Raw genomic sequence first — 27,999 nt, forward strand, 5'->3', positions numbered from 1 at the left:
TAAGGGAAAGAGACTGTAACAGTGTAAGCTGACTCAAAGAAGGTCCTATTTCTTTTCCTGACTGCCTACTCCCACCACTTCTACCAGCTCCAGCACTCTTCAGACCCTTCCACAAGATGCCGATTTGGCAGAGGATAACCAAACAAAAAGACTGCATAGCCTTCTGCCAGATCCATGAGTTAAATCAATTCACAGAGCTGACAGGAGGCAAGAGAGGGTAGCAGTATCTCCCCATGCGTAGCTGCAGAAAACTTATGCTTAACAACAGCTGCTTTTAACACATGAAGAAATGCTAAGGACTTGGAAAACTTCTGGCATTAATCTGTGTATTAGATCCCACTTGTAACATGGAGATAATCACATCCTCCTCACCATCAAGATTAAACGCCTGTGAGAGACACAGTTATCAGAGCAGTAAACGTTACAGAAACACCCCAGAGAAAAATGAGTACCTGTCTTTAGAGCCAGCCTCAGTAGTGTTCTAAATAAGGGCTAGAATAAGGATGTAATAAAAGACTCCGCAGCCACTCATAATTTAGCATGGCTTATTCTAAAAGCCTAACGAAGCAGAAAACCTGTGGAAAAAATGATGTCAGTATATATATATACACACAGTGAAAGGGCTGAAGTAGGTTCACAGAAGACAGACTTCACAATCCAAACGTTCTTTTTACACAGCTGTGAGCATTTCATTTTCAGAAGCCCTCAATCCACACAGACATGGGTGAACCTTTCATCATTAACTCTGGTTATCTGCAAAGATTATTTCTGAGCAAAAATATAAATGAATCAGTGATGCTGTCACCATTGAGAAAAACCTGGAATGCTATAACACTACACAGTGCGACATGAGCCAACAACATGAACAGGGAGGGAGCTGCATAACCACAGGCTGCTGCCCTGGCAATTTTGAGAGCACACAGTTGGGGGTGATCTTAAGGAAAAAGAGCAGGAACAACACCTACATCCCCTCCTCATTTGCTTGTCCACTGGCATGTTTCAGAGACTGGAATGATGGGGATACAACATGCCAAAGCACAATTCAGTGGGAGCTGGATAGCTTTGGTGATAATTTGACGGAAGTACTTATACTTATAGTCTCTTTAAAACCATGCCTCCTAAAACCATAATAAAACAATCTCTGATGAGTAAGAAAAATGTACAAGTACGCTTTACAACAAACCTATCAATTTAATCAGACTTGGAAAGGCTGGGTTTCATTTTTTGCTCTGTGCCAGACATCCCCTTTGCCTGAGGCAAGTCACACTGCTACCACTTGTACCGATTCTTCCTCCATACAGTAACAAAGATGAGACTTCATGAGGTATCAGGAGAATGCTAAAGCTTGTGAAGCAATCAGACACAACAGTGATAGCATCCCAGAAAAGCCCACACAAACGTGTTCTCAATATTAATTCATTTTCACTAATGATACAGCGCGCAGTACAGCTCAGTAAAAGTTGTCAAACTATCAAAGGACATGAACAGTTCAGTTTGAAATATAAATACATACGCACAGAAACAACTGCAATACATAAACATGAAAAAAAAACCCTCTCCCATTTGTTTGGTGCTCTCAATAACTGCAGTGCACCCCATTAGCGTAACAAAACCCACAAGAATCCATGAGTGTGGGAGATAGGCAGTCTGTGAAGACAGATTTTCTCAGCTCCCACACTGCCTGCAAAAGCATGCTCCTGTCCAACCACCTATTCCAAACCTCCACCTTGCTCCAGATCCAAGTTCACTTGCAGCAAGTTTTAGAAAACAATTCCTGTTACCCTGGGCTGAACATACTGAACTGCACTAGAGGTGTCACATGCAGCACTGTCTCACAGAGTGAGAGACGTACCGCTTTGGCTTTTCCTTTGACCTGACTTGCAAAATCAAGAGAGCTAGCAGAACACTGCAGGGCAAAGCACAGAGGCTCTACCTGGCATCCTGCCAACGAGCTGTAACAGATTTTGGTGCTGTGTTGTTTTATATATATAGCAGGAAGCAGGTCCCAGCCTTCTGCTCAAGCTTCAAATTTCCAAACGGTGTGAGGAGTAATTGCTTGTAGAACAGGCTAATTTTGAAGTGAAAGAGGGCACAGGCGATGGTGTGAACAATACTGGCAGAGATACTTGATGTCAATCAGGAAGGAAAGAAATGAAGTATCTGTGGATTGTCATGTGGATTAAAGCAAGACTGCCTCAGACAGGAGAAAAATATAAAGGTAAAATTTGCATGAAACTGGACCTTCGGCCTTTTGGTGTTTTACACCTTCAGTGTCTCCCACTACCCCATTTCTACACACATGGGTCCATCTGTATTTGTAACCACGTAAGAGTTATTTAAGGTAAGTTAGCAAAACTGAAAACACTAACTTCAACGTCCCAAAATACTCCTGATGGAGCAGATGGGGAGGAATAAAAAAGAGCAGTAAAGTACATAACCTGGCAGACCTGAATTGCTTTACCATATGAAACTTGGATAAAATGCAAATTAAGGAAACAAACATCCAAATTAGAGTAACAAAATTTTTAAAAAGGGGGGCGGGGGGGAGGAAAGAGTTGAAAAGAACCTAAAATCTGACAATCTATAAATAGCCCTATGGTTAAAAATGCACAGAAAATTCTCAATCACATCTCTGCCCATCAGCATTATGACTGAAGAGAAGACATTTACTTAAAGAAACCAAAGACATTTTAAAAACTTAACTACTATTCATAAGCATTATGGAGTTATTAATGTGCTCATTTGATTAGAAAAAAAAGGTAAAGAAAAATATTGTGAACTTACTATCATTTAGTGTCGTGAAGTCCAGGAATCGATATTCGTAGCAAACATCTATCTTGGTTTCTACCTGGGGCCTCTTCAAAGTTGAATAGATATTACCAGGTCGTTTTTCATCATGCTTCTCTAGTTTGTTCAATCCACAACCCATTTCAGCAGCTCCTGAGGCAGAGAAAGAGAAAAGGAAAAATGCATAAACATCATTCATTTAGGCTTTTTCTTTCCAGTTCCGTGCACCACACTAGCACATTATGGGGACATTTAGGTTTTAAATACAAACTAAAAAACTAAATTACAAACTATATGAAAGAGTAGAATTAAATAAATGCTCAGACAGTAACTGAAGTACAAACTACTCATATCAACCCTCAGGCATGCTATTATTTCATTGGAAAATTGACAGTTTAATGCATGTATTTTGCATCTTCCACATGTATTCAATAGTAAACTCTGGAAGACACATACACCATTATAAAAAGTGGCTGAAAATGCAAAATAACTTGCTAATATAAGGGTTGACAAATTAATAATAATTTCTATGTATGCAGTTACTATGAGAGCAGACAGTATTAACAGAAACCTCTGTAACATTCAAATGAGTATCTACATCTGTAATTCAGTGGAAAAGGCAGGTTTGCAGAAAACTACCAGCATTAAGAAAACTACCTCACTTCCTTCCACCTCATTTTCTCAGGTAAACCACAGGAAATAATGGCACTTTATAGAAGCCATCTTCACTCCAGAAAAGGCAAATGGCCACAGAACTGGATTAGATAAATCTAGTTCTCTTTAATAAGCTGCCAGTCCACAACATTTTAAAGGATTACTCCTGACAACCATTTCTGCTACACAGTAAATGTTTCTCAGCATCCTGCACATCATGGCTCAACAAAGTATGAAAGAATGGAGTAATTGCTTGATGAAAATACTCAGATCATCCAAATCCATCCCTGGCAGTGTCCACGACCAGGTTGGATGGGCCTTTGAGCAACCCGGACTATAGGAAGGTATCCCTGGTCACGTCAGGGAAGTTGGAACTGGATGATCACAAGGTCCTTTCCAGACCAAACCATTCTATGATTCTATGAAATCCTCTCACTCCTTTTCAACAGTGCTGCTTGGACTGAGGCAAATTATTCAACCAGCAGTGAGTTGAAGAGATGAAAACATGCCATCATGGAAAGATGAAGACACACCAGCCAGGCACCTGAGGTTTTTCATTATCACCCACCCAACATCCTGCCTCCTCCACCGTGGAGAAACTCATGCTTTGGGAATGGGAATGGAAGTGCACTCAGTGATGAAAAGGAGCTCCCACAGTCCAACCTGGACACTTTGAGGCGTGGGATCCGTTCAGCATCACCAAGATCAGCATTTCAGCCTCCCTGCAAGCTCTAACTGATAGCACCAAGCACTGAAAAACTTCAGTCACAGAACAGGGCTGCCTTTACCTCAAGAACTATTAAACCTAAAGCAGAGAATGAAAAAACAGTTCAGGTTCCCTTCCTCCAAAGACGTTCTTGTAAATTTATGCCCTGTAAGCTCTATCCCCCCCAAATACTTAGTAAGTGAGTCAAATTTCCAGCCCCAATGTACTTGATATCTATTCACAGAAATTTATTTAATATATATTGTGCTTTAACTTCTGTCATTTTTATCTCTCCCTCATATTTCCTTCTGAAATCATTTTTATGAATACTTACCGAATTCCTTCTCATATTTTGCTAGGATAAATGTCCTCTGTTCCTTTCCTGTCACTTACAAGACAGCTCTGCTCCCTTCACCACCCCACTCACTCTCATTTGCATCACTCCTGTTTTAATTTCTCTACGTGAACACAGGTGACCATATGCTCAAAATGAAATCTTAACAAGGGCTATTAAAATAACATTGATGCTTCAATGTCTCTACTGCAAACAGCATGCCTACTGCACCTAAAATCATCATTCATGGCTGGATCACATTCAAGGTTTACCATCAGCTTCTCAGAAGACAAACCCATTTCCTTTTGGTTTTTATCCAACACAGGTAATCGACAAGTTTGCAACTCATCCCCCATAACTCTTCCCTATCCTTCTGCATTTCTGCTACTCAGTAATAATCTCACCCCTGGAAGAGATGGGAAGTCCTTCTAGGCTCAGCAATGCCACCCACCTTCACACTGTCTGCAGAGTCTGTAAGGGCACACCTACATCTTACTGCAAAGCCACTAATAAATACATCAGATAGGACTGACCAACACATCAAACCTTACAAAAACATGACAGTAAATATCTGATTGCACAGTAACTGGAAGCATTAAAAAAAAAAAAAAAAGCCAAAATTCAGTGTGTTACTGAACTGTGAATCCAGCAAATATTGAAAATCAGCTGCCCTGCTTATTTTGAGAGAAAGACTACTTTAACAATTTCTATAAACAAAAGCTAAAGTTTGGGATTATTTTTTTTCTCTTTTGGTATTTACAGTTATAAATCCTCAGATCATTTTCTGTTCCCAAAATGACACTTTCTGCCTTTTTTTTAATGACAACTACTACATTAAGCAAAGGATTATTCTCTCTTATATGCAGCAGCTTCCTTCTTTTGCATGTGCAATATGATTAGCTTAAGTCTAAAATGTTATTCATTTTAATATATAGATCTCTACTGTATAATAACATGCCTAACAAGATACTATGTGTATTTCCATGGACTGTAATGGAACACATCTAGCAGCATGCCTGTGCTTTATTTAATACGTTGTAGAGTGAGGAATTAAGATAGCAGTAAGTTCTAGAAAGTGTATCAAATTTCCTGTTTCAGCGCTGACCCAGTAATTCTTACACTTTGTAAGTACACAGTACAGCATTTCATAAGGAAAAGAATCCCATTTCAGAGGTCATCAAGCCACAGTGCCTGCAACCCTTAGTTACACAAGGAGTCTCAAATCCACAAGACTCTTTAGACAGTGATGGCTGCAGAAGGAGGCCTCAGGGACACGATATTTCACATCACAGAGTTTTGCATTCTTTCTTAAATTGGGGTTAAAGTGCCAGAAAACAGAAGCCTGCTCTTTCAGCCGCAGCCACAAATGCTCTCCTGTGCTTGTCTAGCAAACATTTCCTTGCCCCTTCTGAGAAAAACAATCCATCTTTCCTGCCCATGCGAGTAACAATCTCCGCAAAGAGTGCCAACCACAAGTCACTCAGCATGGACATACCTGCCCACCTGGGGCTGGACTGAAACATACTTCTTTTGTGTATGTGAGTGCTTACCACAAGACTGATTTTCGCCTTCCTGCTGCTCGACTAAAACTTCAATTATTATCTTTGAAGAGAAACTCTTTCCCCCATTCTGTTAAGTACAGACAATTATGCTACTAAAGTACATATACAGCAAAGAATGTTTTCACTTGAATAAAAATGAGAGATCAGTAGAAAAAAATAAGTTTCACAGCATTACAAACTCTTCCACAGTAATTAGGATGCAAGTGCTACAGCAATAAAAGATGAATTTTAAGAAATAATGTTCCTACTTTAATGCAGGAGTCTAAGTACTAAAAAAACTATGAGAACTATGAATATGAGATATATGAATGCTTGAAGTTGTCTTACAGATACTGATGATGGGGCTGTTCAGCCTGGAGAAGAGAAGGCTGCCTGGAGCTGAAGGGGGGCTATAGGGATGCTGGGGATGGACTATTCATTAGGGACTACAGTGATAGGACAAGGGGCAATGAGTTAAACAGGAGAAGTTTAGATTGGATATAAGGAGGAAGTTCTTTATTGTAAGGGCAAGGCACTGGAATGGGTTGCCCAGGGAAGCTGTGAATGCTCCATCCCTGCCAGTGTTCAAGACCAGGTTGGACAAGGCCTTGGGTGATACGGTTCAGCGGGAGGTGTCCCTGCCCATGGCAGGGGGGTTGGAACGAGATGATCTTAAGGTCCTTTCCAATCCTAGCTGTTCTATGATTCTATGATGTGTATATGACAGGTAATCACAGAATCACCAAATTCTCAATGTTAACCCACAAACTTCCTACTGGGACAGCTTGCTTCATAACCTTCCAGAGACCTTTAACATCAGTTATTACCCTCTTCCTTCCTTTCCTTTGCAGCAAAGTTAGTGCTGCTCAGTCTTTCCACCCTCGTCTGAAAGTATCTCCTTGCTTTTCAGTTACAAATCTAGTTGTCAACAGGACATTTTTCACCTTCTTAGTTTTCTACAATGAAGTTATCCCAGTGTTGTAAGAAATATTCATCACTGATGCATTTAAAGTCATCTAAACTCACTTCAATCCCCTTTTTCAGCAGGTATATTGTTTTGCTATAAAGGATGCTTAAGGTATACTACATACACATCTGGGTTTTTACACCTGCATGTTAATTCTACATTTTTTACTCGGTGCTAGAACAAAATATTATCACTAACAGTCAGGGTTTAGTAAATTAAAAAAACAATTCTTCAAAAACACTGCCAAATTCTCAAATATTTTTTGCTCTGCAGTAGGTTCATTTCATTAATGTAAAAATTAATTATCAACTCACTAGTTCCACACTTACAAGAAATACCTTGAGTGAAGAAGTAACATCTAATTAGGTGTATTAACCACTAAAATTAAGATTTAGCTATGGGATCTTCCAACTACACATGCTGGAAAACTAATTCTGTCCACAAACACACTTGAGACTGCGAGTTAATCTTACACATGCTGCATGATCTTGATAATATCCAAAACTGTCCTTGTGTTCAGCCACGTGCTGATAAAACTAGAACTGAAACCCAGATCTAACAACAAACTGGGTGGTTTTTTTAGTCTATATCTCATTTTAATTTTGCAAAATATCAAAAATGGAAGCTACGATGAGTTGAAGAACAGCAAAGCCTATTGTGTATTAATCCCTAAGTTTGTCTTGTAAATGAAAGCAAAGGCTCCCACTGGTTAGGAAATGAGCGTCTTGCTTCTGAAAACTGAGTTCAAAAATTTAACCCAGGATTTGTACATCCCAAGCAAATGTCCAACCTGCAAGCCAGAGAATGAGCCTGTTACTACCACCTCCTTATCCCTGTTACTGTCCTTTGTCGTGTATTTTAGGCACAGAGGAGCTCTAGGGAGTGTCTGAAGGAAGAGGACAAACCCACACCAGCATGGCAAATGACCTGTCCCTGAATGCTCCTTCTCAATGCAACTTTTACTGAAAATGGTACCATACTCTGCCATGAAAAATAAAAAAATACAACAAATTGTACTCAGCAAGAGGTAAAAAAAAAACCAAACAGTACTTCCCATTTGAAGCACCTCTGTAGCCCAGGAAAATAAATGTATCTTGGATAGAATATAGGAATTTTTATAGCTTTTTTAGAGACTTGCCAAGTTTTCAACTCATGATCTCTGAGCCTAAGCTTTGTTAAAATACCCTCTGCAGCCTGGGTTTGCCTTCTCAATTTACTAGCTTGTGTGCAAAATAGGTGAAATACAACAAGTTCAGAATTAGCAAAGAACAACAAGCACAGAATAATACCATGGCTATCAACTTATTTTCTTGTTAATAGTGGTTCAGTCCCCAGGATTCTTTTTCAGCAGGAAAAGAGCACAATGAAGAGAAGAAAACAAATCTTTGCCTTCTACCTGCTTTTCTGTTTGGGGTTTTGGGGGGAAGAAATGGAGCCAATTTTTCCACAACAATTTATCTCCAAGAAGTAATGCTGAAAATTACACTGACAATAACAGAACCACATGGCTAATGGAACTTGAATCAATTACCAAACTAAGTAATTTAAGGAATATTTATCAACTAAGCATTTGTTGGCTAAACAGTTTATTTTAGCTACATCAATATTATGGGAAGCATTATGCCAATGGCTATTTACTGGGATGATTTGAAAAGAATTCCTAAACAGTTCTTTTAAATACTTATAATTTTTGAATTAACTGCTAAGTACATAGCATAAGACTGAATATTCTAATACAGGTGTAAGCACAATACACTAACACCTGAAACAGAAACAAGGTAATTCTAATATTTACAATGGCATCCAAAGACAACGCACTGTACAGGCAAATTATGCTATTGTCAGCTCGGTTTTAAGTTCAGTCAGTGAGAACAACCTTGCTTGCATTAACACATTTGTTTATTGTCCAGAACTAGTCATTTCATTTTGTAAGCTATATCATGAATTAATTTGTTTTTTAAAATATCGTAAGTTACTGCTAAAGTTCCTTTCACAAAATTATGGAATACAATGCTCTGACTGAGGAGTGTGGCAGCTGGGAAACAAGATAACTGCAAGGTATTAACAGGTTTTCTCTCTTGATTTTAGTTAAGTCCTTTCATCCTGGCTCTTCCTCCCGTGGGTAATGCTTAGCTACCTCACAGGGATGCTAGAAGGCTTTTACAAATAATGACAGGACTTCACACTTGTTGTGCAGTAATAAGACACACTTATTTCCTTAAACCCTCACTCCTGCAATCTTGACCTTTCCATTTTCAAAATAAAAAGCAGTTCATGCTCAGCTCAGTTCACTTGCTGGCATGTGGTCACTTAAGCCTTGCATCCTTCCCAGTCTACAAAACATCAGTGTTTAGTTCCCCATTCAGCTTTAAACAAGCCCTGAGAGAGCTTGCAAATTATGGTCACGTCCCTTTCCTTGCCTAGTTAAAGCAATGAATCAGAGGAGGAATAACAAGGAAAAAACAACAACAAAAACCACAAAGCAACAAACCATCAGGCAGAGAAGCATAAACAAGCAGAGCATTCAAAACACCAGACCTGACAAACTGGGTGTGCAAAGAAATGTGAATACTATGCTAGGATGACAGCACAACCCTCTATAGAGTTCCAGAATAAAGCCATTCTCCTGACACATCCCCTTTTTTCCCCACCCTGTCTTACCACTGCACAGGCTTTCTGTGAGATTACACCACCAGGAGGGAAATTCCTTATCAAGAGATACCTACGTGGTCTCTTTTCAGATGTATTACCATACAGGTAACTATGTAAGCTTATATTAAATAAACACCACACTAATTTTTTTTGTGGGGAGGGATCAGTGGTTTAATATCTAATGTTTAACAAATGATCTGAAAAATTCTGAAAGACTTATTGTGCAATACAAAGAACAATCACCATAAATCAGTCCTACCTCTTGCTGGATGTCACAGCTGAACAGCTTTTTTTCACCATATACTGACCAGCACTATCAGAATTTTAGACTTGCAGCTGATAACTAAATCTCATTTTACAGAAAGGTTGGTGAAAGAATAATCCCAGATTTATTCTGTGTGATTGATTTGGTTTAGATTAAATGGCAGAGCAACACAAGTAAATCTGCAATTAAGGTTTTCAATTTCAAAAGGCAAATCTCAAGAACTACGGGAACTCATTAGTGAGATGAACAGGAATGAAAAGTCAGAGGATGTGAGCACAGGGGAGGTCTGGAACATGTTTAAACTACATATATGAGTACCTGCAGAATTTGGAACCCAAGGAAGTGACAAGAGAATTCATAAGAAGGTTTCCAGACACAGCAAGATGAATTACCTAATAAAGAAGGAAAGGTAGAATAAGCAGAGAGATTTCAAGGGACAGGAAAAAAGGCTCAGCAGAGGAAACTACTGTCTCAGATCAAGAAACACCAACATAAAGTGAAATGTGCCAGAAGTCAAGCCCGGTTAGAGAGGCCAAAGATACCAAAACTAAGCAGAAGCACAACACAAATCAGGAGGACTAATCTGGACTCCTACCAAGCACTCTGGAAGACCTGTCATGATGAACTGCAGATATGATTGCTACAATTAAAGACAAACTATTGCACCGGGTTTGGTACCATCTCCCTGGGAGACAAGAAAATGTGCTGCCTACACAAAACAACGAGGAAAGCATAATATGGCAAATTAAGACAATTGTTAGTCTCGCCTCAAGAGTTTGCTAAGCTTTAGGAAGACAACAAGGTAATATATGGATAAATACAATATGGGCTCAGTGGAATTAGAACAGGCTACCCTGATAGGTCTCATATATACAAGTCACAAGAAAGCACAGCCCTAGCATGCAGCATGTCAAATAACACGCCACCGTGATAACGTGATTTCAACAAAACATTATGAGGTGCTATGGTTTTTATTGCAGTGTTCACAACATCAGTCCTGGGCTCAACTCTACTGCCCTGAATAACACACACTTAACTTTCCCCTGCACTGTCCTGTGCCTGCAGGTAGGTGGGCCACCTCTGCAGGCTCCCGGTCTACCACCAGTGGCTGCCACCAGCTGCACTCAATCCTCCCTAGGGAAACAAGGCTGGTCTGAGCATGTGTGCGTGTGGGTGAGTGTGGGAGAAAGAAAAGCAAACAGCATCAGAGAGCACTGGTGGAGGAGTAAGGCCAGTGTGCTGGTGTTCAGGAGCACCCTGAGGAACAGTAGGCCAGTGCGAGAACCTTGCTTCTTACCCCACACACCCACACCACCCTGTAATGCTCATCCAAAAGATACAATACCTTATGATACCATGATGCTGTGTTTCAGTACAGCTAAAGATTCAGACGGTACCACATATTTCATAGAATCATAGAAGCGTTTGTGTTGGAAGGGACCTTGACAATCACCTAGTTCCAGTCCCTTGCCACCAGCAGGTACACCTTGCACTAGACAAAGTAGGGTATTTCTGGTCAAGGTAGACAAAGCACAGGTGAAATTTCTTGTGAAATACCACAGCTGTAAATGTTCAAGCAAGATGCCTCCAAATGAAGACACAAGACTTCTGAGATGCTAAGGTGTGGAGAGCTGCTCTCAAGAACTTAAGGGAAAACTGTAACAGCCAACATTTACTATCTAGCAAATTAAAGACTGATTGGACCTGACAGAAGAGTGCATAGGAATGTGAGATATTAATCCAGCCTTCCTTTAAAGTTAATCCCATACCACTCTAAACCCACAGAAAAGAGACACGGAAAACAGATGCATGATGCAATGTATGCACAGTACTTTCAAGGACAGTGAGTAAAACCACGGTAAAACACAAAGCTAGACAGGCTTCACAGCCCTATGCTTACTATCTGTTGCTAGTTTGCTATGGAGTAAAACCCTGGCTAGCCAATTTGGGGTAAAAGGTAAAGTTGACCACTGGAGCCAGGTGTGAAGCTGTGGGATCTCACATGAAGCTGGGAAATGGAGTAATAGTTGTGTGATTTATTTTTTATTTACTTTAAATACAGACTGAGTTTGATTTTTGTCCTTCCAAAGGCTATGCCTCCAGCTTTTCAGCTTTTCCACCACATATTATAAGGCCACTACATTATACCTGGTATGGTATCTGTGTTTCCCAGCACCACAGCTCAGAACTCCCCTAGGTATTTAATCACAGTTGTATATACTCATTTCGTGCCACATTCTCACTCTCAGACAAGGGGAATGCCAGCATTCAAGCAGTGGAAAGCCCCTTGTCTAATGTAACTAACTTGAGGTTAAGTTAGACTCCTAAAATAACCCTTCATTCTGAGCCTTTTTTTTCCTTAGAAAAAAATAGACATTAAATACACAAATGTGACCACTAGTATTGTGAAAAAGAGGGTTACTGCCAGTAGCTTGTTATTCAATACCAAGAGCAGAAATGGACTGGATTCATTAAAAATAAAACATAAAAGCAGATGTACAGAAAGATTTCCCCTTAAAAACTAGAGATCAGCTATATCTTGACGTTTACTTATTCTGATAAATAATTAAAACCAAACATATTTTTTTTTTTACAGCATAAAACCAGAAGCAGGATATATATAATCAGCTTCCAAACTTTGGCTGAAAACACTAAAGCGCATTTTGCCCTGTATTGTTATTATTACACGCAAGAACTGCTCCAGCACACCCGCCACCGCTGCACCAAGACCACAGGACGGCTCCAGCACTGCTCCTGTCCTGCCACACAGCAGCCTCTGCCTCAGCTTGTTCCGCTGGTCCGAGCTGGAGCCAAGCACGCTCCCTCGGAATGGAGAACAAATGTCTCCCATTAATTATCTGACCGAGTTGGAAGCACCGCTGAAGCGCTCTGAAAGTCCATCCAACTAAATTCCCCTTTCCAGAAATACACAGGCTATGAAAAGTTGCCGCTCTGACAAGAATCCAGATAAACCAGAGAGGAGGCAGATGGGTTTCATGCCCAGATACACAGCTGCTGACCCACGGTCATGCCGCCTCTCCTCACACTGGAACAAAAACGTGCTGGAGCAGTATCGCGGACTTATAAAGGCGATATCCAGTGCAGCCTTTGAAAACAGCAGCTGTAGAACCACAGACCCCCGATAGCCACACGATGGCACGTCGCGGTACCGTCGCTTCCAGGTGCCCGCCGTGTGAGGAGCGGAGCGCGGCTGGGCAGGAGCACCCACCCGGCTCCTCCCGGAGCTCTGCCCCCGGCCCGGCTCTGCCTCACCGCGGCGGGAGACAGACCGGAACGACCGCGCTGGCTGGAAGCGGGTCTCGGCCCCGCCGCCTCCAGCCCCCCGGACCCTCCCGGGGGTCTCCTCACCGTCTGACAGGACCGCGCCTCCCGCCGCGGGCCCGGGCCTAACGGCCCCCTAGAGAACGGCAGGACGGGACCGGCCGGTCCCCTCCAACTTCAGGAGCCCGCGGATCAGGACGAGCCCGAGCCCCAGAGCAGCTTTCCCCGCTCTGCCGCGCCGACCCTCCCCAGGGCACCCCCAGACCCCCTCCTGCCCCTCGCCAAGTTTGCCCGGCGGGCGGTACCTCAGACAGGCGGCGGGCGAAGCTCAGCCCGGCGGTGCTGAAGGATGCCCGGCGGGCGGAGACGGCCGGCCCCGCTGACAGCGCTTCCTCCGCCTCCTCCGGCTGCCGCTCGTGCCCGCCCGCCCGCCCCGCTCCGGGGCCGGTCTTCGCCCCCACCGCCCGGCTCCGCGACAGGGAGGTGCCGGGACAGCGCCGCCCGGCCCCGCTGCCCGGCACAAAGTTTGCGCGGCGCAGGCAGGGGCGGTGGCACGGCGGGGCAGCCCCGCGCCCAACACAGCCGAGGCCGGCCGGGCGCCGCGGCCACTTCCTCTTCCTCCGAGCTGTGGGGTCGAGCCCCGCGCCCAGCTAGAGCCGCAGCGAGGCAGGACACGGGCGGCGGCGGCACTTCCCGCCCGCTCCTCCAACCCTGCCCGGAGGGGGATAGCTCCGCCCGCCGGCCAGGGCTGGAAGGGTCTCTGCCTCGGCCCTCACCCCAGCCCCAGCGCTCCCCCCTGCTGCAGCTCTGCGCGCCTCCCCTGCGCCTCAGGCCGGGGAGGTCTCTGCCTCGGTGCTCACCGCAGTGGAACCGGCCTCCTTATACCCAAAGGCTGAACGTCTTCTGTTCTCTCATCCTCCCTCACATGGTGGCGAGCCCTCCCCGCTTCCAGGTCAGACAAGTTCAGCTCCCTCAGCCTGCCCTTGCAGGACACGCGCTCCAGCCCTGGCCTGGGTGGCCCTCCACTGAGCTTGTCTTGACACAGGATTGTGAGGGGTAGATGACATGTCTTGGCACAGGATTGTGAAGGGTGGATGACACACCTGGGCACACTGGCGAGAAGTGCCCGAATGAGTGCCAAACAGACTAGGATAATCACTCCTTCCAAGCTGGGGGCATTCTGTGGTTATGTTTGTTGCTACTAACATGCCTACAGCCTTTGCAACAGAGCTGCTAACCAGACAGGCAGTGCCCAAGCTGGAGCTGTACAAGGTGCTGTCCCATCCCAGATGCAGAACGTCTGTTCATGTTAAAGTAAAAACAAAACATGCTGGTCTGTTCTTGAGCCTGCCCAGGCCTGAAGCATGTCAATGGCACCCCCACTATGTGGTTGTGTGTGAGCATGGCAGCAGTAGGTCCTATCATCTCCTCCAGGTCCTTGAGAAAGATGTTAACATGCAACAGGCCTCCACTTGCTGCTGCTCTTCAGGCAAAGTGGAGCCCATTACAGTGCAGTTGAGTTTCTCACCCACCTAGCTGTCCTCCCACCCAGACTACAGAATCCCAAGTACATACAAAACCAGCACAGGAGCCAGTGCCTATCACCTTACTAAAGTTGCCATGGCATCCACTACCATCCCCATGCCTACAAATGCAGCCATTTTATCATATAAGGCAGACAGTTGGCGAGGTATGATGGCACCCTTTCTAGACACAGGAAATACACAAAAGCATGTCTGTTCCAAAGGGACTTGGTCATTTTCCACGGGACTAATTTCCTCATAGTTCCCCAAACAGTCCTTTTGGCCTTTTCTGAAGATGGGTGCAACATTCGCCTTGCTTTAGCTGCTATGGACCCTTCTCACCGCACTCTAAAGAGAGAGCAGCTGCTCTCAAGGCACCAGCCAGCTCTTTCCAGCACCCTCACACTCAGCCCAGCTGGTTTCAGATTTGTACAGGTCTGTCCTGATCCTCATTCCATTGCTGGTAGGTCTTCGCTTGCTCGAGCCTTGCCTCCAAGTACACAGGTCAGGAAGACTGAGGCAAAGGCAGCTCTGAGCACATCAGTTTTACCTGTGCTCACATTCAACAACAGGCCTACACGTTCTTTGTTCTGCCTCTTACTGTTAACATGGTTTATTTGAGAGCAGTGTGAGATTCCACAAGCCCTAGTGTGCACCAACACCATCCTTACATGCCTTGGCAACATTTCTAGTAACTCCTTCACCATTCTTGCTTCCACAATAGCTTTCCAAGGAGGTTCAGTCAAATATTGCCCATTTAGACCAGCTGGTGTCCCAGTTCATCAACTGGTTCTCCTATTTGGATTTGCCACTCTTGCACAGGAAAAATGTTGCTCTTAAAAAACTGCCAGCTTTCCTATGCTCCCTTTTACCCTTCAAGCACTGCCTCCCATGACATTCTAATTACTGGTTCCACAAATAAGCCAAAGTTTGCTATAGGAAGTACAATGACTTGCCTTCCCCACTCCTTTTTAGGATCTTGAGCTCTATTGTATCATTGTGACTACAGCCAGAGTTGTTGTTATCACAATCCTAAACAATTCTCCCTTGTTAGTGGACATCCATTTCTGCAATACCCCTGGCTGGCCCAGTCAGTGTATCTACCAAGTAAAGGTTCCTTTAACCTGCTAGATATTGCTTGCATCCCACCATGTTACCCTTTCAAGCTGCCAGGGAGATCAACTCCTCTCCAAGGATCAGGATCTCTGCCCCATAGGTATTGTTGAGTTGCTAATTTAATCAACCTGCTGGTCAGGTTCATGAGCAGCTGGTCTGTAATCACCAGCCTGTCACCCTCAGTAGCCTCTCCTTTGATCCTTAGCCTTCTCAACCAGCCTGTAACTCATCCAAGAACTCTATTCATTCCAGCCACTCTTTTCACTAAGGGGGCAACCCTCCACCCTCATCTTCCCTGTCTCTCTAGAAAAACATGTATCCATCCTAATTGTCATGCCTGTGGACCAATTCTGAAACTCTGATTGCCACCTTTCCTGTATTTACCCTTATTAGGCCAGAAACCTGCTCAGCAACTCCTAAACCACCCTTGATTTATACTTTAACTGCTTAAAGCCCTTGTGCCCAGCAGACACAACTACACTTTCCCACTTCAGAACCTCTCTCCCTACTGTGTAGCTGCATAAACCAAATCAAATTACGTAAAAAATATATAAGCAAACACTACACTAACACTCTACTCCTAACAGCAGAATATTTCTGTATTTGAGGTTGGGTTTGTGATGGATTAAATCTATTTGAAAGTACTCCCTCAATTTTTCCCTCAAGTGCCATAAGGGAACAAGAAAGTTTCCCCAGAATGGCCTCTGTCTTCATTCATGTCCTCTTAAAGCACAACTATCAACATTAGTTCCTAGTCAGTAGCCAAAAGCATAACATCAAAACACTGGGAGCATGGAAATGAAGTTACTTCTCTACCACTGCTGAACTATGAAGCAAACACCAGCTATGCTTTTTGTATGGGAACTTCACCAATCTCTTTTTCCATTTCCTTCTGTGTGTTTTGTTTTTTTTTCTGTTTCTTTTAATTATTTACAGAGTTTCTTCCTCTTTCCTTATTCTTCATAATTTTCCTCCACTCATTAGTATCTCCGACTTTCTAACTCTGTGAGAAAGCAGCATGTAGTCACATCAGGGTGCCATGTAATTGAGCTGGTTTTCTATTGCTACTGTTAGAGCATATGGGGAAAGATTTCTGAGTATATAGGAAGAAGTGAATGTGCAGCTTTCTCTATATTTTAAACACATCAGGTCTTAGATGGCTCCAGAAGGAGCATCCCAGGCACCAGACCTTGCTGACACTATAGGATTTGCCAATCTGCACATCAGGGGTTGAACTGAATGTCTGGCAACATTAAAGACTTCTGCTGGTGCAGTCTTCTCACATACAGAAAGGGACATCAGCACTGAGAAAATAACATTCCCAGATGACCACAGATTGCTATGAAGTAGCAGTCCTGCACAGAAGTGTTTCACATGAATGTTTACAGTGGGTCACACAGCACAGACCCAGGCACTACAAACCACTTCACAGTCAGTAACTATCAGATATGTCTGCAAACTTAAGAGCTATCAGATGCAAGACATTTTGATGCACCAACTACATCCTTGAATTCCTGTACTCCAGTGTTAAACATACAACTCATCATGCACTTTTTAACAGAGAATTAAAATTCTGTTCCATAGAATTTGACATGGTGTTTTTCTCCGACTACAGAAGTCTACTACATAAGCAACAGATTTATTACCAGGATTACCTCTGTTATCACCTATGAAATTCAAGAAGACAAAGATGGCTCAAGTGCCCAGCATCAAGGCATGTAAGATGAAACACAGCATACAATCTAAATTGATACTCTACTTCTAAACCATTGTTCCTAGGCTACCACTGTGAGAATTTCAGAATTCCAGAATGCCGGATCATTAGCGTTCATATTTTTTTAAATACTCCATGCCCATATTTCAAGTTTGCCTCTTTCAGAACCACTTTGGTGCAGACTTCATATGATCTAGAATGTATTCTGACTGTAACAGCTATTTCAAATGGTACTCTTAAGAAGAGTCAACATTATTCCCTTAATAAATCTGATGAACTGGTAAAAAAAAAAAAATAAAATCTAAAGCATCCTGCAGACATTTCAGTTGAGGGTTTTAGTGTGTGTATGTGTGTATAAATGCATGCATATACACACCCCCTCAGATAAACTACTGCAAAACACAAGTGACTCAGTAATTAAATAGTAAATTACTGCTCTAACAACCATTTAACTATAAACAACTGAAGGACCTTGCAGCTTTAATCAACACTAAGATGTTGCCACTAAACATTCCATTAGCAAATATTAGCTTACCTCAGGAGTTAAGTGCTTTGATAGTTTTTGTTTGTAGCCAGTGTAATCTTTCTTGTAAAGCCACAGATTTAGAGCAGAGCTCTACAGCCTCCAGTGTCACAAGCAAGAGTGATCACATTTTCCATTTGCACTTTGTAACGCTGGGTAAGGCAAGTTCAATGTAGGTGTAAATTGCTACTGGTAGGGCACTGCAGAATTCTGCTTTGCCAAATATCTATACTTACTTAGGCATAGGCAGAAAAGACTGCATATTGTGAAAAGCAGACAAATCACATGCACAGCATTTCTCTCTCATGCAAGGTGTTTCTAGTTATGCCACTAGATAATGCTTGGAATAACCAAGCAAGACATTATTTGAACAACTAATGACAAAAATTCACATAAGTGTAAGCATTTATTTTTCTGTATGAAACTCAGTGTTAACACCAGTTACTGTTCTTTTGACTACAGACTCCAGCATCCAGGTTAACCATATCCATTTTTCTGTTCTTCATACTGCTATGAAAAAAATATTTAAAGTTAATTTAAAACAAAATGTTTCCTCTGTCAGAAAAAAGTAGAGCAAACAAAAACCCCACAGACACCTGCAACTTCATCATATTGAACAGGATTCAGTAGAACTGACTTACTACTGATTAACTTAATCGGAAACAGACAAAAATATTAGTAAAAAAAATTAGTTTTGCTATTTACCTACCACTCTCCAAAAGCATATTTAGTATCTGAGATTTTTATTAACAAAAGATGAAAAAAAAGCCAAAATGAGAAAAGCCAAACTGTCAAGTAATTCCATGTGTTTTCTTCTTTTGTTAGTTTCAGATCTAATTTCAACTGCTATGAAACATCCTAATTATTCTTTCAAGGATGAGACTTTTATTTGTTGATAAACCATCCTTTTTGATTTCTAGTTTGTATTTTGGCCATAGATTTCTGAAAACGACACATTATGTGCAGGTAATTTTTACTTATCAGTACCTGAAAGGATATACCTCCATAGGAGTAAGGGGAAAGCTGTGGCTACATCTGAGAATTACTGAATCTATTAATTCATCCCTATTTATTTTTCCTTTCCTTTCCTGAATGTTCCAGTACACCCATATACATTAACTTTGTACTAGCTGTTTTCTCACTGCAAAGACATTATTTCATAGGGCCTTATATTCAGAACTAAACTGTAACTCCTCAGAAATAACAGGAAAACTACATCCAAATCATAGAAGGAACCAAAATAGAATAGAAAGAGAAGTCAGGTCTATGCTGCTGCTAAAGAGAGAACCAGTATCGTCAGTAAGGCATTGGCTATGTACTCATCCATATTTCTATTTTCTGATCATTCCAGTAGTTTAAGAGCACTATATCCATTGAATTTTTGAATTTCTCCTAATTCACATATAATGGCAAGTAATTCTCAGAACTTTTGATGTTTTAGATTTCCATCTACTAGATACCTGGTGCCCAACTGTACTAATGAGATCAGAGATTCTCATTTGAATAAATTTCACCAGTATGAAAAAGGACAGTCAGGCACTTTAAATAATGCAAGAAGAGTCATGAAATTTTAATAAATGTTATCAGTCTATTACCTTTGTAGTAGGTGGACAGGTAGGATGCACCCCAGAAAATATAAATATGCCCCCAATTTGCAGCTGCCAAGCTGTTTCAATGGCACAAACAGCAACTAGACCAGGTAAAGACTGGAAAAGGTGACTATCTTCAGGTTACAAGCACTTGATTCTAGCCCTATTGTTAATAACTTCTGGAAAGGTTTGCTTCATTTCCACCTGAATAAACACTACAAAGATGCAGTCCCAGGAAATGGAAGTTAATGCAATGATCTGAATATGGATATATTTAGTAAGTAGAGTTTCCCAGCCTACAGAAGAAGTATTTCTGGGTAGAGGAAGGTGAGAAGCAACAGCAGCTTGGACTAGGAAACATAAATAAAATAGGAAATAAAAATTATCCACATCATCCAAGTAGATCCAGTTCATTAAGCTAAAAGCAGTGTCACAATCTGTAACTTTCTAGTCAATGACCATTTCTCTCAATTCAGAAAGCTGTGATCCTTTACACAGCCCACAGCCTTCGGTCTGCGCTCTGGTAGAGGACAGCATCAAAGCCTAAGCAATTTCACATTTGGTGTCATTAACTTCCCTGAAAGTTAACTGAAGGCTCTTAAGGCTTCCTAGTCAGTAGATCAGATCTGTAGCAGTTTGAATGGATGCGCAGGACAGATCCAACTCTAGTTCCCAGGGAACAGTATTACAAGAATATGAAAACCAACACCAAGGCATGGTGGTGTGTCTGGTTTACACCAGAATTAGTATCTCAGAAATGTAGTATTGTTGGTATGCATGAGCAAGCTTTGAGAAAGTCAAAACTCAGGAAAGAGGCTGTACAGCTGCACAGACACCCAGTGCATTCAGTACAAGGCACATGTCACACTGAGCAATAGTAACTGATGCAGTTATGTCCAGATTCCTGATCTGCAGCTGAAAACAACTTACCCCATCACACCTCTGGAAATCACTGCTGAATATGGCAAACCAAACTTGTGCATCTCCAAGCTAGTTTGAAAACAAATCACTGAAGTGGCACCACTTACTGGATGAGAAAGGATCACCTGCTACAAGCTCAGGAGTGCTGCATTCCAACCAGAAGGAAGTGCAGCAGGAGGGCCAGGAGACCTCCTTGGATGGATAAGGAGCTCCTGAGGAAAATTCAAATGAAAAAAAGAGGCTTATAATAAGTGGAAGCAAGGACAGGTGGCCTGGAAAGAGTACAGGGATGCTGTCCGGGAAGCTAGGGACCAGGTTAGGAAAGCTAAGGCCCAGTTAGAATTAAACTTAGCTGGAGGTATTAAAGATAACAGGAAGGGATTCTACAAGTACATAGCAAATAAAAAACAGACTAGGGAGAATGTAGGCCCCCTCAGGAAGCTCTCAGGAGAACTGGCTACACAGGATTTGGAGAAGGCTGAGGTTCTGAATGACTTCTTTGCCTCGGTCTTCACTGGCAAAGGCTCTGACCAAACCACCCAAGTCTTGGAAGGCAGACGCAGGGACTGTGAGAACAAAGACCTTGTGACCACTTTAGGAGTGGAACTGGTTCGAGACCATCTTAAAAATCTGAATGTGCACAAGTTCATGGGTCCTGATGAAATCCATCCACGGGACCTGAAGGAGCTGGCTAATGAAGTTGCAAAGCCGCTGGCCATACTATTTGAGAAATCATGGCAGTCAGGTGAAGTTCCCGATGACTGGAAAAAGGGAAATATAACCCCCATTTTCAAGAAGGGGAAAATGGATGACCCGGGGAATTACAGACCAGTCAGTCTCACCTCTGTGCCTGGCAAAATCTTGGAGCAGATTCTCCTGGAAGGCATGCTAAGGCACATGAAGAACAACAGTGTGCTTGGTGACAGCCAACATGGCTTCACTAAGGGGAAATCCTGCCTGACCAATTTGGTGGCCTTCTATGATGGGGCTACAGACCTGATGGACAGGGGTAGAGCAGTTGATGTCATCTACCTGGACTTCTGTAAAGCGTTCGACACTGTCCCACACGACATCCTTGTCTCTAAATTGGAGAGACATCAATTTGATGGATGGACCACTCGGTGGATAAAGAACTGGCTGGATGGCCACATGCAAAGAGTTGTGGTCAATGGCTCAATGTCTGGCTGGAGACCAGTAATGAGTGGTGTCCCTCAGGGATCGGTGTTGGGACCGGTCTTGTTCAACATCTTTGTCACTGCCATGGACAGTGGGATTGAGTGCGCCCTCAGCAAGTTTGCCCGTGACACCAAGCTGTGTGGTTTGGTTGATACCCTGGAGGGAAGGAATGCCATCCAGAGGGACCTTGACACACTTGTGAGGTGGGCTGATGCCAACCTCATGAAGTTTAACCATGCCAAGTGCAAGGTCCTACACCTGGGTCGGAGCAATCCCAGGCACAGCTACAGGTTGGGCAGAGAAGAGATTCAGAGCAGCCCTGCGGAGAAGGACTTGGGGGTGCTGGTTGATGAGAAAATGAACATGAGCCGGCTGCAGTGTGAGCTTGCAGCCCAAAAAGCCAACCGTATCCTGGGCTGCATCAAAAGGAGCGTGACCAGCAGGTCAAAGGAGGTGATCCTGCCCCTCTACCCTGCTCTCGTGAGACCTCACCTGGAGTATTGTGTGCAGTTCTGGTGTCCTCAACATAAAAAGGACATGGAACTGTTGGAACAAGTCCAGAGAAGGGCCACAAGGATGATCAGGGGACTGGAGCACCTCCCATATGAAGACAGGCTGAGGAAGTTGGGGCTGTTCAGCCTGGAGAAGAGAAGGCTGTGTGGAGACCTCATAGCAGCCTTCCAGTATCTGAAGGGGGCCTATAGGGATGCTGGAGAGGGACTCTTCATTAGCGACTGTAGTGACAGGACAAGGGGTAACGGGTTAAAACTTAAACAGGGGAAGTTTAGATTGGATATAAGGAGGAAATTCTTTCCTGTTAGGGTGGTGAAGCACTGGAATGGGTTGCCCAGGGAGGTTGTGAATGCTCCATCCCTGGCAGTGTTCAAGACCAGGTTGGACGAGGCCTTGGGTGATATGATTTAGCATAGAGGTGTCTCTGCCCATGGCAGGGGGGTTGGAACTAGATGATCTTAAGGTCCTTTCCAACCCTAACGGTTCTATGAATCCTTTTACAAAATGTTAGTATCTCACATAAACTACATAAACTGTTCATTCTGAGTGCATTAATAGGTTTTATATGCCAGAAGTATCACCTTGGCCTGAACTACCCTACCTCTAAGTTTTCTTTAAACTACTCAAACCTAAAAGTCTTCAAACAGTGCTTTACCCTCCACAGTTAAGTGTGAAAGGCTCTTTTGGGGTATCTTTGTTGCATAACTGGATCAGGTACAGCTAACAAGATAAAGCTTGCCAAGAGACTATGAACAAGAACAACAATCTAACCCAGACTCCTAAGAAACAGTATAAAGAATTAAAAAAACACTTTCTATACTAGATCCAACTAGAAGTAACAGTTCTGGACAGGACTAACCTTCTCCAAAGAGATTCAATTACAAAGGAAAAAGCATGAGTGGAGGAGCTACACATTAGTTTTAGGTTTTGAAAACTGTAAAACCATACTGACCTAGGCAGTTTCATTCTGAAAGTGATTTCAGCATGCAGAGCTTTATGTATGTGCCACCAGAGACAGAAAGCCAGTGGCTTTAAAGAGAAGATGCTTAAACACATAATAATAAACAAAGTGACTAACATTAGAACAAGGTAAATGTGGACTTCATACTCTCCAGCATTTCCACAGATACAACAAGCTTGTCTGATGTTATCCATTTACTTGTTCAATAAACAAGTATTTTAGTTGACTAGCTTACTGTAACAGCAAAAACTTATTTTCTGTACTACATCTGTTTTCTGGGACAGTAAATTACAAAACCTGCAAGTCTTTTAGAAACCTTACTCTGCTATGCACTTTGGGAACAGTATTTGAAAAATAAAATCATTAAGTTTCATCCTTGACCTTACAGTTAAGTATGCAGATTTAAAGCATATCCATGTTAGACAGGTAACCAGTACAGTGGTATTTGTGACTACTCACAGCAACTCCATTTTCCCTGCCAGCTCCACTTTATCACCTGATGTGAAGGACAGCACACAGGATGAAAGAGCAGGTAATAAAATTCTTACTCAAGTTTTCAAACTGAAGTTTACTAACAAGTCAGAGACTGAAGTTTGAGTTTCCATGTTACTTAATTTAGACCAAATTAAAAAGAACCTTGCTCTTGAATAAGGCAAGACAAAGATCATGTCTGCTTCCCGTAGTGCTTTGCAAGGAGCGCTTAATGGACATTTCAGCCAATTCTCTAACTGCTTCTGTGCATAAACTAAGACACAGTTCTGTTTCCAATTAGGTTTGAGATTTCTGCTTTCCAAGTTGAAAAGCATTCTTTCCAAAATAATTAACAGTACTATAATACAATTCTGTTTCATCCTTTGCTTGTACATATGTGAGGGAACAGACACAGAAACATGAATTTTATAGTCTGAGGCTGCACATTACAAGCCAAGCAGGCTGCTTTGAGATAATACATTGTCTGCTGCCAAAACACAGACCTCTGCCACTTGGATGAAGAGACCACTCTAGTAGCTGTAACAGGATCCACTGCCACCAACTCAAAGCTTCAGGACACAGTTTAGAGTCATCACTAGTGATGCACATCCCCCTAACATTGTTAAAGAATCTTATCCACACACTATCATATATCTTAGAATTTTCCTGATTTAGCTTCTCTCTGGCCTCAGGAGCTGCTTCTAGTTCTGCATACAGGATATTTTTTCCTAGTTAAGCAGCATGTATACAGCACTTGAAACTACCATACTCACAACACGTACCAAGTACTTCTGGAGAGCTCTAGTATGAATACATAGTATTATCTCCTACTGCCTTCTTTTTAAACAGTTCCATTACAGGATTGTTTGTTTGGTTTATATATATATATATATATACACACACACACGTAAAGAAATTCTTTAACACTGAGTATGGCAGAAAATCTGTTAAAGAATCCTAATGTTTATAAAAGAAGTTTGTTCCATGGTTTGATTTTTTTTTAACAGCTTTGTTCCAAGTTAACGGACTGCTATTTGGGTTGAAGCATTACTAAGCCTGTGAAGGCAAGGATAAAAACATATTGGACTTGTACAGCAAATATAATTCCTTTTAACTGCATTCTGTGACACTGTGGCAAAAATACTCTAGTACAGACTGCCTTGCTACTCTGTTCAATATATACCAAAAGGAGGGATCAAAGACAAGCTCAGAAATTCTGAAGCACACACAGCACAAGAAGCTAAGCATATTCTTGAGTATCTATTTTCCCGTCTCTTTATTTTTTCCAGTTATAGACAGGTTTTCTAGTAACAGCTACTATAGAAACGGACCTAGACAAACCCTGACATGGACTAGTACTGAAGTTCTTAACTGAAATTGTTTAAGGGTCACCACCAAATGCAAGAATTCAACAAAGTAACACATTTTTCTTCGTTAGTGCTTCTATAACGAGATAAGCAAATACACAAGTGAACACTCACTTTTTTGTTCACTGTTGGTTTCATACTACCTTGTTATAAAGTGTCATTTATATTGGAAAACGTCACACAAGAAAGCAAACATTTCAGAGAGCTCATAATTTCCTAGGAGAAACAGATGCATGAACTCAAAACTTATCCACAGTTTCTGCTAGATAAACTCCTCCAGCCAAGCACTGTGGACCTAGGAAACATTGAAAACAGCAGGTAACAGTAAGCACTGGTAACAAACCACATGGCCGAGTTCCCATCCATTTCCAATGACCCTGTTCCATTTACAAGAACAGAGAAATTCAGAATGAGTATACAGTTTATAGAAGTATTCCATGTTCTTACTCATTTCAAACCTGCCTCTGTAAAAATGGGAACAAAGGTGGCCAAATGAATCCATTCAAAATACACTGAGATTTAAGTATCACTACAGGCTTTTCTTTTTACTATTTTATATTTCTCAAATTCTTGGAATTGTAGAATAAACTGGATTTACCTGAAAGAAAAATGAAAGCCTTCTCACTTCTCAAAAGAGAAGAACTAAAGAGAGCTACAGATAAGCTGACAGGAATTTATCAGCTACAGAATAAAACTGTGATTTAAACTTCCCTGTCCTGCTTCCCCATGGAGTGCCCAGCTCTGTCCTGACAAAACACTCAGGCCTGCTAACAAACCCTGCCTTTCTGTCAAACCCATCACACATTGTAACACAACCTTTGGTAATCTACAAAGTGTTTTCACTGCATTTCTTTAATGCATAAATTAAATTAGCCTACAATAAGAACTGCTACCTTCTGTGACAGAGAGCTTTTATCATAAAAAGGACAGGCTATAATGTTCCATAAGAGAACTATTTAAATTACAGTATTTGGTAGGGTTTTGTTAGCTTAATGCCCCACCTGCTGGCTGATGACTAAATTGCATTGTGACAGTTATCAAAGGAGTCACATGCCTATTATTGTCACCAGTAGGTAGCTGTACGCTGCCATGGCAACTGGTACAATTCTCTGCAGAAGACGGACTGCCCAGCTGGGTCCACCACAGTGTGAAGATTAATATACAGAAATAGAACCTAGGTGGTTTAAAACAGATGTTAAGATTTTTAATATCTATCCACACTAACCATGCTGAAGTATTACAAAGCAAAATGTAACTAAGAAATACTACAAAAACAGTGAATTCATGTATCTTTAGTCTGTATAAAGATTCCTACACCTTCAGCTGCATGCAGCTCAGTCACCATACAGGGCTATTATATTCAGGTATAGTTTCTTAAAAATGGATCCAAGAGTTGAGGAGACAGAAATCAAGGCTTGTAAAAAGTATTTCAGATTCATTTATTTGAGAACACCGTTTTAAAGCTTAGCTGTCAGTTTTAAAGCTTAGCTTACCATAAAGAGTAAGTACAGTCTATCGTTCACTTACAGTATCCAAACATCATTTGGTTTAAGGAGCTGTGCCTGCAGTTAGTGCTGGCCTGAGTTCAGGACCTGCTTAATAATTTGAATGCACACAAATAAGGGACCTTTCAGCAGCAGATGTGCCTGGCTGCCACATCCACTCCCCCCCACCCCACCCCCGGCAACGGAAATGGAGTCAGCAGACACCTATTCAGCTATGCTGAGACATATATCTGCTGAGAAATATTTCTGCAGCAGCCCTGAATGTTCTTTCCCTGGACATACAAGGATTTGCTAAGGTGTCAATTCCGATCTTCTATTTCAAACCACCAAGTCCTCAGCTCAAGACTCTGGAGCCTCTTGCAGATACTCCACATGGCATCAACTGTGTTAAGACTGTTATGAAGAGCTGACTAAATACTACCAAGTTACATGTAGCAAGTAAAAGAAATTCCATATTCAGGCTTCCTTCACCCCAGAAGACACTTTTTCAGTACTTTCTCGGTGTAAGAAATCACACTGTGGTGTGCACTGTCCCACAGTGCAGCTCGTCATCTTCTCGTAGCGCTGTGTTCTGAAGTGCTGTGCACCTTACCAAGTCCTCAGACACCACAGCAAACAAAGCTCATCTGCTCAGACCTCCCAGTTTACAAACAGGCAACAGAACACTGAAACATCATTTCTGAAACTTCACAATTATCTTACTTTGAAAAATCTGAATTTAAAACCCATTAACAGAATTACACTTTTGATTAATGAAACTACCACAGACCACCTAAGAAAACAAGTAATTCCTGAGTGTGGCTGTCTCCTAAGTCAGGGAATAACCACTGCAACACTAAGTTAAGCACAACTGACAAGTTCAGTTCTATGAAGCCTATTGTAACATTCAAATGGAAAGACCAGACAGACTTATTTTCTCATCAAAAATAGATGAAATCTAGCATTTACAGGAAGTGTCTTATCAATGTAGATCAGTTGTTGCAACATTTTCCCTTAGAAAAGACTTGGCAAACAAGTTGGTAAGCTATGTCAAAGGATCTCTATTCCAGTGAAAGAATCGGGAGCACCAAGCAAGCAATCCTAGTAACATTTAGTGCTGTAGAGGACTTTCACCTGCACTAATGAAACATCTAACAAGGAAAAGGTCTACTTTTTCCTTTTTTAAAGAGGATTAGTATCATAAGCAAGGAATTTCTGTATATTGCTCAAAATAAAGGTAATTAACAGCCTTAACGTAAGAGATAGTACAAGAAATCTTAAAAAGGACACTTATATCAGGTTTTGCCTATATGCTATATACACGCATCTTTACCAATGTTTCCAGCTTAACTAAAGTCTGTAGCCTTGTAACTACAGGGATCTTTTTAGTCAGCACTGAATGTGAGAGCCCTCTAATGGCTACAGGGAAAACATCATCTATAGCAGATTTGAA

At 42.0% G+C, this 27,999-nt stretch overlaps 1 protein-coding gene across 2 annotated transcripts in view; it reads right to left on the minus strand.

Annotated features, from left to right (window-relative positions):
- The window catches only part of RFTN1 (raftlin, lipid raft linker 1), a 101,141-nt gene extending 87,452 nt beyond the window's left edge, over positions 1–13,689 (minus strand). The window contains exons 1-2 of one of the 2 annotated variants that reach the window (XM_062602051.1): positions 13,494–13,689; positions 2,785–2,940 (exon numbers count right to left, since the gene is read on the minus strand). In XM_062602051.1, coding sequence (XP_062458035.1) covers positions 2,785–2,929 — 145 coding nt within the window. In that variant the 5' untranslated portion in view covers positions 2,930–2,940; positions 13,494–13,689. Of the gene's footprint in view, positions 1–2,784; positions 2,941–13,275; positions 13,362–13,493 lie in introns of those variants that run through there. The other variant, XM_062602052.1, reaches the window with a different exon arrangement.
- Between the last annotated feature and the right edge of the window lie 14,310 nt (positions 13,690–27,999).

The sequence above is a fragment of the Pezoporus occidentalis genome, unplaced genomic scaffold (genome assembly GCF_034315485.1).
Source record: "Pezoporus occidentalis ecotype Australia unplaced genomic scaffold, CSIRO_AGI_Poc_V1 ctg75, whole genome shotgun sequence".
Taxonomy (NCBI): Eukaryota; Metazoa; Chordata; class Aves; order Psittaciformes; family Psittacidae; genus Pezoporus; species Pezoporus occidentalis.